Source organism: Lepidochelys olivacea, assembly GCF_965140295.1.
Source record: "Lepidochelys olivacea isolate rLepOli2 genome assembly, chromosome: 1".
Lineage (NCBI taxonomy): Eukaryota > Metazoa > Chordata > Testudines > Cheloniidae > Lepidochelys > Lepidochelys olivacea.
The window spans coordinates 222,507,423-222,522,783 of NC_140411.1; the positions used below are offsets into that span (position 1 = coordinate 222,507,423).

Below are 15,361 nucleotides of genomic sequence, written 5' to 3' on the forward strand. Positions count from 1 at the left end.
CATGTTAGTTATTCCATTTCACAGATGGAACTGATCACCTGGCCGCTGTATGCAAAACATTTTGCAGGATATGTTGGGCCAGATACTCTGCTGATGTAAATTGGCATACCTCCATTGAAGTCAAGGGACTTACACCAGCTGAGGATCTGGCCAAGGAACAAACACTCATTCACTTCTGGATGAAACATCCTGCTTTCTCCTGTGCTTCACTTTCACTTGCGGAACACTTGGATAAACACTGGGTATTTTCCCAAAGTAAGCTTTTAATGCTACTCTGTAGCATCTTCTGCTACAAAATTTTGGCCAAGATTTTCTAAAGTTACTCGTTATTTTGGGTACCTCCTGAAAGTGGGTGCTCAGCACTTGCAAAAAATCAGGCCCCTTGAAGGTGTCTCAAATTGGGTATCCAAAAATTACAGCCCCCAAACACACTAGTCAGTCAGTTTTGAAAATGTTGGCCAATTCGTCTCATCTCTCCAGACCCAAATGTGCATGTGATGCTCTCCTGTCACAATTTGACTCAGTTGTTTATTTTTTCAGGGGAAAGAATGCTAATCTAAATTTCCAAACTATGATGAAATGTACTTTAAAACAACAATTGTAAAGCTCTCCCTCCTGGTTCATGCATTTAAACGCTAAACTGTATGTCCTGTGCCTCAGATTACATCATCTGATGTAGTACAAGCAAACATCCATTCTCACCAAGAGACACCAGAACCAGAGTTACAAAAATACTGCAACACCGATTGTCATTTTGACAAACTAATGTGAACATTTTCTAAAGTTTTTAAAATTTCTATTTAAAAAGTTGTTTTTAAAATATGCATTGTTATGTACTATATAGCTATTCAATTATCTATGGTCTTTAACTAACCACCACTATTTTCCTATAGGCTAAGCCAAAACCTACTGATTTTACTGTGTAAGCACCCCAGTCCTGCGAGTAGATCTGTATGCAAGATCTTGATGCTCACATGGAGTCCCATTCACATCAGTGGTCACATGCTCAGGTGGCTCTTGCATTGATCAAATTGCAGGATCATGGCCTCACAGAAGAATTTACCAGACCACTTCACTGGACGTATACCACTATTAGGTATATGTTAACTTTACACTATTCTGGTTTGTGATTGTTTGCTTTTTGACAAACATCTGATGTGATTTTCTATCATCATAGAAGTCAGTGATGGAAAATGATTTATTCCTTTTAACAGTCAAGACCATCCCTCTGGAAATTAATTCATTTTAATTCTGTACAGCTATTTCCAGTCATGACATAGTTAAAATAACACTCTCTTATTTTGTATTTGAAAAGGCAGCACAGAGTGGGGCAGATATATCTTTGCCATAAGTCCCTCTGCAGGTTTAATGTTAGCATAAGATTTGCTTGAGAAGGGCACAGCTGATCTTGATTAAAAGTTCATTGAAAGCAGGTCAAAAAATCTAAATCAGAAATGTTATCAATCATCATTTACCAATCATTGATAATTGTAATGGTCTTGATCTGTTTTTCTGCACAGCGATCATATTTTAAAACTTGCCAATTTACCTTAGCTAATATAGAAATTACCATGCTGGATCAGACCCAAGGTCCATCAATCCAATATGCTATCTCTGATAGTGACCACTTAATGCTTCAGAGGAAGCTGCAAAAACCCAGCAGTGGTAGTTATGGAACAACCTGCCCCTAGAGAAAGTTTCATTCTAACCCTTATTATTTAGGGGCTGCCTTATGCCCTGACCATGAAGGGTTTTGTTCCTTCCAAAAATTTTGGTTTTCATTTTATGTGTAGAAACCAAGAATTAGGTTAACTCAGTATATTTAGGGAATACCTCGATAATTCTGCAGACCCAGAGGTAATATTAGAATCCAGCATTGTAATTTACAATGCCCATGCTTAAAAAGTGTCAATTTCTTTAGCAAACAATCTAACCATTTCATTGCTTCTTTACTGATAAATTGCAAATTACCAAAAGATTCCTACTTTTACATTTTTTTCACTGAGAAGTGAGCATTTGCCTCAGAATTGATTAAAACGTGTCTTTATTCATAGCCACATCAACAGAAAAACAAACAAACAATAGTTTGGGGAACCAGGAATTAGGGAAATACTGCAGACTCCAAATGTAGAAAAGGCAAAATTTTGATCAAACTACCCATGCAAATAACTTGATTTACACAGGATTAAGAAAGGGATATGAAGCCCTTTGAAGACAATGGAAATACTTCCCTTCCATTCACTTCAATGAGCTTTGCACTACAACCTAATCTTGGAAATAAGGGAAGCAGGACTTTGCTGTTTATAAACACACACAATCTGATCGAATTGTCATTATACTATTTTTTATATTCGCCAACTCTGCTATATGTTTAAATAGGGCTAGTCGAAAAACTAGCTCTACGAAACATTTTCTAATTAAGAAGTTGGGTTTTTTGCTTCAGAAGGTTTGAAATTGACTCATTTTTATTTATTTGAAATTTCGCAATTTTTTCCACTATTTTTTTTTATTGGAAATGTTATTTTTTTTCACTTACTGAAAACCTTCAGTGTATGAAAAAAAATGATCGTTACATTGAGAATCTTTTCTATTTTTTTCTTTTTAACATCTGCAAGAAAAAAAACACAATATGTAATGGAAAACAGAATTTTTTCACAATGTCAAAACATTTTTGCAATTTTTTTGTGCGGGATTAAATACATTTTTAATAGAAAAAACTTTTCATTTTAAACATTTTGACCAGTTCTCATTTAAAAATTTCAAACCATTTATGTAAACAGACTTTATATTATATTAGAACAGCACCACTTATTCCAAAGGTATCATTGTTTGCAATATACCAAGTTGCAGAACTCTAGATGTACACTTATTATATCTGGAAATCTGTACTAACACAGCTGCAGTTATTTCACTGTGATCCTACATGCAAGAAAGGACACTGAAATAATCTTATTCAGATCAGTAAATTTACTCACATGTTTTAGAAGACTGCAATAAACTTACTGAGTGTCCTTATTTCAATGACTGCACCTTTGAAGATCCAAATAAACATTCTGTTGTTTTGCATTCAAATACTGTATTACACAGATGCAAATGCACACATATTGTGTAATGTGACATTAGAATGAATTACAGTGGAATATGACCATGTGTTTATTTGGCTATTCAGTGGTGAAGTTATTGAAATAAATATGCTCAGTAAGTTTATTGCATTCTTGTAAACACACAAATGAATTTATTTGGTCTGAATAAGATTATTTCATGTGTGTAGGATCCTAGTGAAATAAATGGCTGCTGTATTATACAGATTTGTTTAATACTACACAAATGTTCCTCAAACATATTAAAAGTTATTGCAGTTACTGAAGATTAACAGTTACTGAGGATCAATAACATAACGTTATAATTATTGAGTAACAAAATACTGTTCACAGACAAGCTTACCTAGGAATGTCACTTTCCATGGTTATACATCCATAAAGAAAAACTATTATCCCAACTACTGAAGATGGGATAAGGAATTCTGTATATAAACCCAACCACGCAAAATACAGTCCTATTTTTTCTCCAAAATACTTCCTGAAAAAGAAAAGAAAGAAAATATATTTTAAGGGTGTCATCTTAAGTATCATTTATGGATGTGTTTCAAAAATCCCTGCAACTGATATTCAGAAATTGTAAAAGCGGCAAAGAGTCCTGTGGCACCTTATAGACTAACGTTACAGTCTTTTCACAAAAAGAAAAGGAGTACTTGTGGCACCTTAGAGACTAACCAATTTATTTGAGCATAAGCTTTCTTGAGCTACAGCTCACTTCATCGGATGCATACTGTGGAAACTGCAGAAGACATTATATACACAGAGACCATGAAACAATACCTCCTCCCACCCCACTCTCCTGCTGGTAATAGCTTATCTAAAGTGATCACTCTCCTTACAATGGGTTTCAGAGTAACAGCCGTGTTAGTCTGTATTCGCAAAAAGAAAAGGAGTACTTGTGGCACCTTAGAGACTAACCAATTTATTAGAGCATAAGCTTTCGTGAGCTACAGCTCACTTCCTCAGATGCATATCGTGGAAACTGCAGCAGGCTTTATATATACACAGAGAATATGAAACAATACCTACTCCCACCCCACTGTCCTGCTGGTAATAGCTTATCTAAAGTGATCATCAGGTGGGCCATTTCCAGCACAAATCCAGGTTTTCTCACCCTCCACCCCCCCACACAAATTCACTCTCCTGCTGGTGATAGCCCATCCAAAGTGACAACTCTTTACACAATGTGCATGACAATCAAGTTGGGCTATTTCCTGCACAAATCCAGGTTTTCTCACATCCCCCCCACCCCCATACACACACAAACTCACTCTCCTGCTGGTAATAGCTCATCCAAACTGACCACTCTTCAAGTTTAAATCCAAGTTAAACCAGAACATCTGGGGGGGGGAGGGGTAGGAAAAAACAAGAGGAAACAGGCTACCTTGCATAATGACTTAGCCACTCCCAGTCTCTATTTAAGCCTAAATTAATAGTATCCAATTTGCAAATGAATTCCAATTCAGCAGTTTCTCGCTGGAGTCTGGATTTGAAGTTTTTTTGTTTTAAGATAGCGACCTTCATGTCTGTGATTGCGTGACCAGAGAGATTGAAGTGTTCTCCGACTGGTTTATGAATGTTATAATTCTTGACATGTGTACGATAATCAAGTTGGGCCATTTCCAGCACAAATCCAGGTTTTCTCACAGGTTTTTTTTTTTTACACATTGTAAAGAGAGTGGTCACTTTGGATGGGCTATTACCAGCAGGAGAGTGAGTTTGTGTGGGGGGGGGGGCTGGGGGCGGAGGGTGAGAAAACCTGGATTTGTGCTGGAAATGGCCCAACTTGATTATCGTACACATTGTAAGGAGAGTGATCACTTTAGATAAGCTATTACCAGCAGGAGAGTGGGGTGGGAGGAGGTATTTTTTCATGGTCTCTGTGTATATAATGTCTTCTGCAGTTTCCACAGTATGCATCTGATGAAGTAAGCTGTAGCTCACGAAAGCTTATGCTCAAATAAATTGGTTAGTCTCTAAGGTGCCACAAGTACTCCTTTTCTTTTTGCGAATACAGACTAACACAGCTGTTACTCTGAAACCAGTCTTTTCACAGTTTTTTGTTTAATCCTGAGCTGATGGTGTCAAATTTACAAATGAACCAAAGCTCAGCAGTTTCTCTTTGAAGTCTGGTCCTGAATTTTTTTTGCTGCAGGATGACTACATTTAAACGTAGGGAGGGATAGCTCAGTGGTTTGAGCTTTGGCCAGCTAAACCCAGGGTTGTGAGTTCAATCCTTGAGGGGGCCATTTAGGGATCTGGGGCAAAAATTGGGGATTGGTCCTGCTTTGAGCAGGGGGTTGGACTAGATGACCTCCTGAGGTCCCTTCCAACCCTGAGATTCTATTCTATGTTTTAAATCTGCTACTGTGAGTCCAGGGAGATTGAAGTGTTCTCCTACAGGTTTTTATATAATATCTAATATCTGATTTGTGTCCATTTATCCTTTTATGTAGGATAAACACAGTCTGGCTGATGTACATAGCAGAGAGGCATTGCTGGCACATGATGATGTATATTACATTGGTGGACGTGCAGGTGAATGAACGTCCACCATCAGCTCAGGATTAAACAAAGACTGTGACTGGCTAGCCGACTACAAAAGCAGTGTCTCCTCCCTTGGTGTTCATACCTCAACTGCTAGAAGAGGGCCTCATCCTCCCTGATTGAGCTAACCTTGTTATCCCTAGCCTGATTCTTGCTTGCATATTTATACCTGCCTCTGGAAATTCCCACTACGTGCATCCGACAAAGTGGGTATTCACCCACAAAAGCTTATGCTCCAATATGTCTGTTAGTCTATAAGGTGCCACAGGACTCTCTGCCGCTTTTACAGATCCAGACTAACACAGCTACCCCTCTGATAATTGACAGAAATTATAAGAGATATGTGATGAAATCCTTGCCCGGCTGAAGTCGATGGGAGTTTTGCCATTGACTTAAATCAGGCCAGGATTTAATTCATGGTCCTAGCATCTGGTGTGAATAAGTGCCCACTTCTGCAATGCTTACCCACACTAATAGTGTTTACTTACCTCAGCAGTCCCAGTATCTTAAATGAGTATGGGCCATAGGATTAGGCCCTATGTGAATAGGCTGATACATCAGAGAGTGTATTTTCAGACTAACAATTTTTAACATGAAAACAGGACTTTGGGGCACACCCGTCATTGGCCATTCAGGTACAATACATATCTCTGACATCCTAACCTGCCTTTACAGTGGGTATGCAAAAGTATACAGCATGGTAGGGAACAGTTAATTGTAGGTAGTGATAAATACTTATCAGTATTCAGCCCAATTTCTTCATGAATCAAACACAACAGGATGTATACCCAGCTCTGATGAAATTAATGATCATTCCAAAGCACTGTTAGGAGTGATTATAAATATAGTAGAATACTGGGAGTTTCAAAAGCTCCAGGGAACTCTGAGAAATCACAGGCGGAGTAGGGAGAAAGATAATATGATGAGATTTAGTTAAGATTTTAAAAAACAGTGTGCTGAGAAATATCTCACAAGCCAAAAAATAAAAATAAGAGACTGTTGGATAGAAAAGAGTAGTGCAAAAGGGGGTTCTGGGAAAGATATTGCACATTACATTAATTAAGCTTACAAGCTCTAAGGGTAGTGGTAAAAAAAAGCAAATGTAACACTAAGAGGTAGCATAAGGATATCACGTTTAACAAAAGAAAGGCAACAAATGCTCTCTATAAAGCCTTAGCACAGACATGCTTGATTCTGATCTCATTTACATTAGATGAGTTTTACCCTGATGTAATTCCATTGATTTTGTTTAAATTGTTTCTAATTTACAGTGGTCTAAACAATATCAAATTCAGGGCCTTGGACTTCTGAGCACACTGAGCATTGATAATTTAGTAGCTTATTCTGCTCCTATTGAAGTTAATGGCAAAACTTGAGCTCAATGACAGTAGGATCGAGCCTTTAGGAAGGGTAGCTGCAATCATAAAAGAGTTGTAGGATATGACCAATAGAAACCAACACATATATAACATGGATAGCCTAGCCAAAACACATCAGAAGGGAATATGATAACTGAAAATATGCTTGAGTGATAATGACATCAAAGCACGAGGAAATATTTAAGGAAATTAGGAATGGAAAACAAAAACTAATTACCTGAAATGAAAGAAAAGTACATTTAAGTGAGAGATAGAATTAGTTAAAACAAATATCTATGTGAGGTAATTTGAGGGGGAGTGGGATGGTTTTGGTGTTCATGATTGGACCCAGTATCTAAATATTAGGGCCAATTATTAATAGACAGGAAAAGCATTTTGATGTTATTGATCCAAAATGGAAAGTGTATGACTACAGTCATTTATAAAGTACCACAGCTAGTTCCTGTTCTCAGTATTGGGAACTACTATAACATCTGAGATATCACAGAGCGGATATTTATTAATTTATAAATTATGTTTGGGATTGTTTAATTTAAAAAAAAAAACATCTTTTTTACTCTTACAGATTCCAAGTACTATATCTGCCTACAGTTCTTTATTTGCGATTTTCAACATGATCCTGCACACCCTTTGTCAAGAACATGGGAGGTATCTGAATTGATTTTATGAATGTTACGTGTACTTCTGTGGGTTTGGTAGTTCTTGGGTTGCTTCCTAAAGGAAAACTAAGGGTTAAGTCAGTCTTCGGTGTTTTTTTGATTGGAGGAACCAAAGTCAATGGCTGTATATGGACCCAATCACTGATACTTAAATGACAATACAGGTGTCAATTCCCATTGGGAATTAGCATTTAAATACCTTTGAGGATATGGGCTTTGGAAACTGTTAAAAGGGCACCCCTGATGCACAGAGGGGGAGAGGGAGGGTCTGCAGACAAGCAACCTATAACCCAGTCCCCAGAAGTGGGAGGGTTCCAGGGGTAAGACAAGCCTATTTAAGGTTATGTCTACACTGGAGACCTTACAGCGGCACAGCTATACCACTGCGACTGCACCACTGTAAGGTTTCCAGCGTAGCCGCTCTATGCCGATGGGAGAGAATTCTCTCTTCAGCATAATTAAACCACCCCCAATAAGCAGCGGTACCTGTGTTGGTGGGAAAGAGTCTCCCGACAAGATAATGTTGTCCACACCGGCGCTTCTGTTGGTGAAACTTATGTTGGTTGGGGGCATGTGTTTTTTCACACCCGACTGACAAAAGTGATAGTGTACACATAGCCTAAGTCTTGAGAGAAATGCTAAAATTTAGGTAAGACTACTGTGCATGAAGACCTTTGTTGTTTTAATCTTTTTCTCTCTGATTGTCATGTTCCTATGAATGAATAAACAATATTTTGTTTTGAAGACACTGTCCTGTATCACAGTATTTTCATATTGATCACAACTCCAGAAGGGAAGGCAATAGCAGTGGGCAAACACAGCTGGACCTGTTGAGGAAATATGGATGGTAAATAGGGGTGAGTTAACCTGGAGACCAAGTCTAAGAGTGAGGAGAATTGCAGGATTCCACCCTGAGAGAAGAGCAGGACAGGGCTAGTCACTTGAACAGGGACCCGTGGAGAGACTGCAGTACAACGCAAAGGTACAACTCACCCTGAATCATTACAAGCATACTCAAATGAAAGGAACTTAATTATGCAAGTTAATACCTTTCACTTCAGTAGGACAAGCTGCATAAATAAGGATTACTTACATGTGTGATTATTTGTAGGATCCAGCCTCTAAACAGCTTATATGAGTTTACTGGTTAGCATATTATATTTATCCCCTTATAAAATCCACAAACATTCACACTGCAACTTAGATTGTAAGCTCTTTGGGCCAAGGCCATCTTTTTGTTCTGTGTTTGTACAGCTCCTAGCACAATGGGGGTCACTGGAATACAAATAAATAAATAAGCTATTTAAGTGAGAAATATTACTGTAACTCGTAGGGCTAGTCATTTGCAGTAGAATTTGTACATGAATCATGAATTTGGCAGGGATTTTGTTTTGGAGTGTATTGACTATATTTGCTGTTATTTGTGTATAGTTTTATTAAAATTGTGACTAAAAAAGTATTTTATTAAAAAAATATATGAATAAATAATGGGTCCAGACATGGATTTGCCACAAACCTCATATATTGGCCAATATGTAGCTGCACTACCCCAGGGGCAGACTAGGAAGCAAGGAATCCCTATAAGGCTTCAGGTTTCCCCCTGTTCTCTGAGGGAACGTACCCTGCGTTGGCTATATACCTTGTGCAGCATACTTTCCCCAGGGAACCAGTGCTGATGCTCTGGCAAGCATGATGGGATGGGGTCAGACTCAGTGCTCCATGTACTTCTTGCCCCTTCCCCCACACATGCATGGGTGATATGGGCAGCTGGCACAGCATTCTAAGGGGGCACCTTCCGTCCCATTCTGCCCTCTGCAGACAAGCAGGATGGGCCACAATCTGACCTTAAAAGACCAGAGCTGGCAGCCTTCTTTGCTATGGCCATTGGCTTGAACAAGGCCCATAAAGTGGCAAAGAAGGTATCTGAGCCCAGGCAGTGTCAGAAGAGAGATCATCAGACCAAACGCACCAAATTCATCAGAGACAAGATTTTCCAAAGTCAGTAGGCTCACGGCTTGTGAGGGTTTCTTTCTATGGGGTTATTAAAACTTTCCAATGATAAAAGTAATCTGAAATTCATAAAGCAAAGGGTTGCTATTCACATCTGTGCCAAGAGAAAGTGAAAAGAGCTCAACAATGTCCTGGCAGCTGGAAGGAAGGCAGCTGCCAAGAAGCAGGGAGCTGCACAATGCTCTGTGACTTAAAATGTTTTCAAAAAGAAAAAACAATGTTAACGGCTATGCCCGATATGAGTACCTGTCCTGTGCTAGTCTCCTTGATTTAAGCTCAACAGAGCAGAGGTTGAAATAGTCCAAGGTAGACCGATGATTGTGCTTTGCAGTGTGATGACAGGCTGAGATTATTTAGCCAACGTAAGAAATGGTAGAGATACGCTCCTTCCTCCTATTACAGGCTGAATGCCTTGAACCCTCACTGAAAATAAACGGAGTTGAGGGAGCACAATATCTGGCAGGTGGCATCAAGGGCCTGATCCAACACCCACTGCAGTCAAGCTGGACTCTCGTTGCCTTCAGTGGGCATCTGTCAGATCATACCCCAAGATCCTCACAGGACTGGGCCCTAACAGAGGACATCACAGAGGTACATACACCTCTCAGAGCTCACTGGCACACGCCCACTGGCAGCCAACCAGCTCTCCCTGACGGGGTTGAGGAAGATAGGGTTGTGATCCTGCCTCCTACCCAGGCCCATTGAGGTGGCTACTGTAACTAACACCATGCAGTCCCTGGCCTCCGGTGAGCACAAGGACTGCTAGTGTAACTACCACAGTGGGGAAGAGGGTACAAACAGAGGAAGGCTACTTTCATGTCCTCAAAACTCTGTCACAATCTGGATCTTAAGCATAATATAGTCAAATTGAGGAACTCACATATTCCCAGGGCCATCCAGTCAAGCAGTGTTATCGCACTTCACGGTTCAGGGTATAACAGAAAGGGAATAAGAAAAAAAACAACCCACCTTCCCCCACCTCTGAACCATTTAGGAACCAGCCAGTCCTTGAGGAGAGGTTTCAGAGTAACAGCCGTGTTAGTCTGTATTCGCAAAAAGAAAAGGAGTACTTGTGGCACCTTAGAGGTTAGTCTCTAAGGTGCCACAAGTACTCCTTTTCTCCTTGAGGAGAGATATTTAACTGGGTGGACTTCTGGTCTAATCCTGTCTCTGATTGGCCCATGATGCCGGTCTCCATTGTCTACTTGATAAATGTTCAAACAAGCACCTTTGTGCTTCCTCCCATGTTGCCCCTCATGCTTGGGAGGAGCTCTCCATAAACATCCACAGAGCTACCTCCTCCTCCTCCTTCAAACACCTCTTCTACCAAGATGCCTATAATAAAACCTGACAACGTTTAGGCTGGTGCTATGCTGAGATGACTGCCTGTCATGCTGACCAATATTATCTCATTGTTTCTTTGTGCTCCTCCCTGTATCCATCTGTTGTCTCTGTCTTACGATTACATTGTACATTTTGGGGGGCAATGACTATTTTGCTCTGTGTTTGTACAGCACAATGGGGTCCTGGTTTATGATGAGGGTTCCCAGGCACTACCACAAGACAAATAATGACATAAAGAATCACTTATACTTGTAAATATCTGACTTCATACACGAATACATCAAGGCTTTTTTTAAAAAAAGAAAATTAGCTTAGTATACTACATTCTTTCTAAAGCTAAGCATTTGCAACTATACTCACTAAATAACATTGCAGATTATAAAGAAAACCACAGTACCTAATTTTAAGAATAAGTACTGGCTAGAAATGTGTGTGTGCTGGATGGTGGTGGTAGGATGTATTAGGATGTATGTGTTGAGGAGGGATGTTTACAGGTGACCTCACGTAAATACCGAGGGCCTGGACTCTTCTCTCACTTACATTGGTGTAAAAACAGTATTACTCCATTGACTGTAATGGGAGTGCTCTTGCTTTACTCTGTTGTAGACCAAGAGGAGAAACAAACTAGGTTTTGTTATATCACATCTCGATCTTGGCATAATTTACACCTGATTCATATATATCCAGAAATAGTTAAGGGCCAAATCCCCCCATTTGCCGTACATGGGCACAGGCTGGTTGTGGGTGCAGGAAGAGGTTGAAAGAAGCAGATCATGATTCATGTGTATCATATAAAAGGGTACCGAGAGGTAAGCAGCTGAATAGAAGGTGCAGGTTCTCAGCACCATTCAGGACCAAGCACTAAGTAAACAAAGCAAGAGAAGAAACTGCAGAAAGTGTATCGACTGTCATGGCAAATTTACTACAAACAGTATCCTGAAAGCTGCATTAAAAATGTTTATTCAGTTCCCATATATTCGAACCAGACATCTGTGATGCACTTCTGTCTATTATATTGGTTTGGCAACAAGACATAGAATAACTGGTAATTAAATACCAAAGATGCATGTTCGTCGTAACACTTTGTTGCCAAGTTATTCAACTTATAAATAGATCAGATTTGAAGAAGAAGAAGAAGGCTTATAACTGTGTACAATCAAGTGTGGGCTACCTGGAATGTGAATAAAGTAATGTGTGACATGTTTGGGAGAGAATTTCATAGAGTTTTAGGAGCAAAGTTAAAAAGACAAAGCAAAGACACTGTAGCCACTGAGTCACCTAGCTGGGAAGACTATTCAATTTTTTCATTGCTATGTCCCAATCTAGCCCATCTGTTGTTTCACATCTTTCTCTCTGTCTCTCTCACACATTCATATTTGCAATGTTAGCCCTCCCAGTCATACAACTGCCTACTGAATGAAAATCACCATTGTGCAGATGCCTACTGCAAGTCCCATGTCCCACGTAAGCCCTCAAAATAAGTCTATTCTAAGCGGGTGTTGATAAACAGTTCAGTCAGCAACAAATTTTGCCTGCGGTTATACCATGGAAAACCCAGATTAACTGCATAGATTTCACTGGAGTTATTTCAGATTTACAGCAGTGTAAATGAGAGCAGAATTAAGCTTGGTGGATATGGAGATTATTTCTAGTGTTCTGCTGTTACAACATGTGTGAGAGAGACTCCTTTTCATTACAGCATTGTTAAAATAACAATAATATTTTCCCCTGTGATGAAATGGCAACTTCAAAGTGCTTGAGCCCAACATGAATGAACGATTCTGCAGAATGCTCCTGGGTGATTTGCTGGAGACTGCACAGTAAGTCAGCATGGCAGAGTCAGGAACAGAACCCAGCTCTCTGACTCCAGAAAGTACAGTAACAATCCATTCCAGTCAACACACCCAGCTACGTGTACTACCAAATGAAGCCATCTGGGAGCCTGCAAAGGCTCCTGGCAAAGAGTAACCCCCTTCAGAACAATCAGCCAAGAGACTGGAAAGCAATTGTACAGAAGTGACAAGAGGAGGAAAAAAACAATCCTGGGATCTCTGCTAAATACTAACACACTCCAGTGTGACGCAGGAAAAGGAGAAGCATATTAGAAGGGCAAGTATAAGCAGCCCATTAGTGCTGTGAACAGAAGAGTTGCTCTGTCCATAGCAAAAAGCACAAAAATGATTCCTAAGCAAGTGGGCTCAGCAGCTCAGTACAGAGGAGGAGAAGGGAGGTTGTGCAAAGATTTCCTTCCTTAGTAGCTTGTTGTGTCCCTGGATTCAAATACCAAACAGTGTAAAGAGGTTGAGTTCAGTGTAGTATGTAGCAAAAACTGGCCCCGACTCTCTCAAAATTTAGCCCAAGTTCACTGGCTTTGATGTACCTTTCCATTAATCTGGCACCCCAGCAGGTTTGTAACTACACCCTACCCCTGAAGGCTGTCTCTAACTTGCATCTAGGTGCCCGTGCCCACAGGATGCAAGTTTCCCACCCTGAAACACCATTTGTGTGGTGGGTTTTGCAGGGAAGAGGGCTCAGATCTAGCAGAGCCATCTTTGTGCCTGATACAGGTCTCCTGCACCAGGTGTATTCCAAGGAGGGGCTGGTCAGGTGCTTTGCAGCCCTTGTGCTCCATAGAATTCATGGCCTCTACTCACAGGACAACAATCAGTCTGGCCCCTTTTACTTATAAATAGAACTGGTTAAAATGCAGAAAGAGAAGAGCATAAGTGCTGGAACTAGGGGTTCTGCCACAACCCCTGGCTTCACATGGTTTCCATCATATACAGGGTTTACAGTTTGGTTCAATGGCTCTCAGCACCCCCCTGTACAAATTGTTCCAGCACCCCTGGAGAAGAGCCACTTAATGGAGCTTCCTTAGTTAAGGATTTGTATGAAACCTGCCATACTTGCTGTCTCTTCCTTTGAAATCAGAGGTCTGTAGTTTAACTGGAGACGGTCAAGGATCAGCCCAATCTGTGCTTAAATTGCCACCAGCAGTGGAATAAACTTCCTTAGAAGCTAAGTCCTAAAATGCATTTATGCTGCCTTATCTCCCCAGTCCCTTGGCTGTGCTGCAAAAGTAACTAATATTTAAACCTTAATAATAACAAAATATTGACGGGGAGAAAGAGTCCAGTTCATAGACCCTCACGTGAATTAATGTACAGAACACAGGAAAAATTGCAATGGAGAAAAAAAATACAGAGTTTCAGTGTTACAATATAAAATACGTATAAAATGATCCATTGATGGAAACTAAAGCAATAGACTGAAGGTAGAACAATGGCACCTTTTCAGTTGTAAGGATGATAATCTTTCCCTACTTCAATAGGAGCACTGTGAGTAAAAGTTAATTATTGTTTGTGAATTGAATAGTTTACAATGGTAAAAGAAGATCATACGAAGAGCTACTAGATACAACATGAATGTAGTGTACAGTGACGTAGAGATGATAAAGTGGCCACACAAAATAATAGCGATATTTACACTTTGATATTTTTAAAGGAAATAAATCCCTGATCTCAATTTGCAGATTGGTCTGTGAGGCTACTGGCCCACAGAAGCTCTGCACACACATGCAGTAGTGAAGGATCTATCCTTTATTTCTAACAGGATATTTTCCTATTATTAGCAGCCATGCAATGTCTGAGCTGTCTGAAGCCAATGATGGGGCACACATAAGATCGTGTGGGGCCACTCAGAGTAGAACCAACAATCTTAACATCCAGAAATATCTCTAGCTCCCCCTTTCCTACTCTTCCTCAGCTGGAGGTGGGACAGCTAAATCCTTGTTTGCAAACAAATCAAAAACCAACCGCCAGGCTGAAAAGATTCTTACCTACTGAGTCCATGAAGGTTGCCTGGGGAGGGAGAAACTACTTCACCTTTCGGTTGCAGTAATTCTCATTTCCCCAGCAAAGAAAGCCCTGTATAAGGAGTATAAGAAGTTAATTTAGATCATGCTTTGAGCAGGGGGTTGGACTAGATGACCTCCTGAGGTCCCTTCCAACCCTGATATTCTATGATGAGTTTCCTTCTCCTCCTACACTCAGCTGTACAGTCCCCAATAACAGAGCCTTATTTTTCCTTCTTTTTAGTATTTTATAGTGAATAAGCCTTTCCTTTGGACTGGGGGACATATCATGTAGTGTTTTTCTACCTACTTGCTCTCACATTTCCTGTTAGTTGCTTTTCCTGGCCCACTTTCCCTTCTGCTTCATTGGTGTGCAACGTACCTGGGCTTTGCACACTCACTAAATGAGAGATCCGTGAAATCTGTACTACTTTGCCACTTATGCCTCTTTTCTGAGGCCACTTATACCCA

General features: G+C 40.1%; 1 protein-coding gene across 1 annotated transcript in view; it reads right to left on the reverse strand.

Moving 5' to 3' along the window:
- The window catches only part of ANO2 (anoctamin 2), a gene marked incomplete at its 5' end in the record, with an annotated part of 265,818 nt that overhangs the window by 149,739 nt on the left and 100,718 nt on the right, over nt 1–15,361 (reverse strand). The window contains one exon of the mRNA XM_084617062.1: nt 3,445–3,579. Coding sequence (XP_084473188.1) covers nt 3,445–3,579 — 135 coding nt within the window. The remainder of the gene's footprint in view (nt 1–3,444; nt 3,580–15,361) is intronic.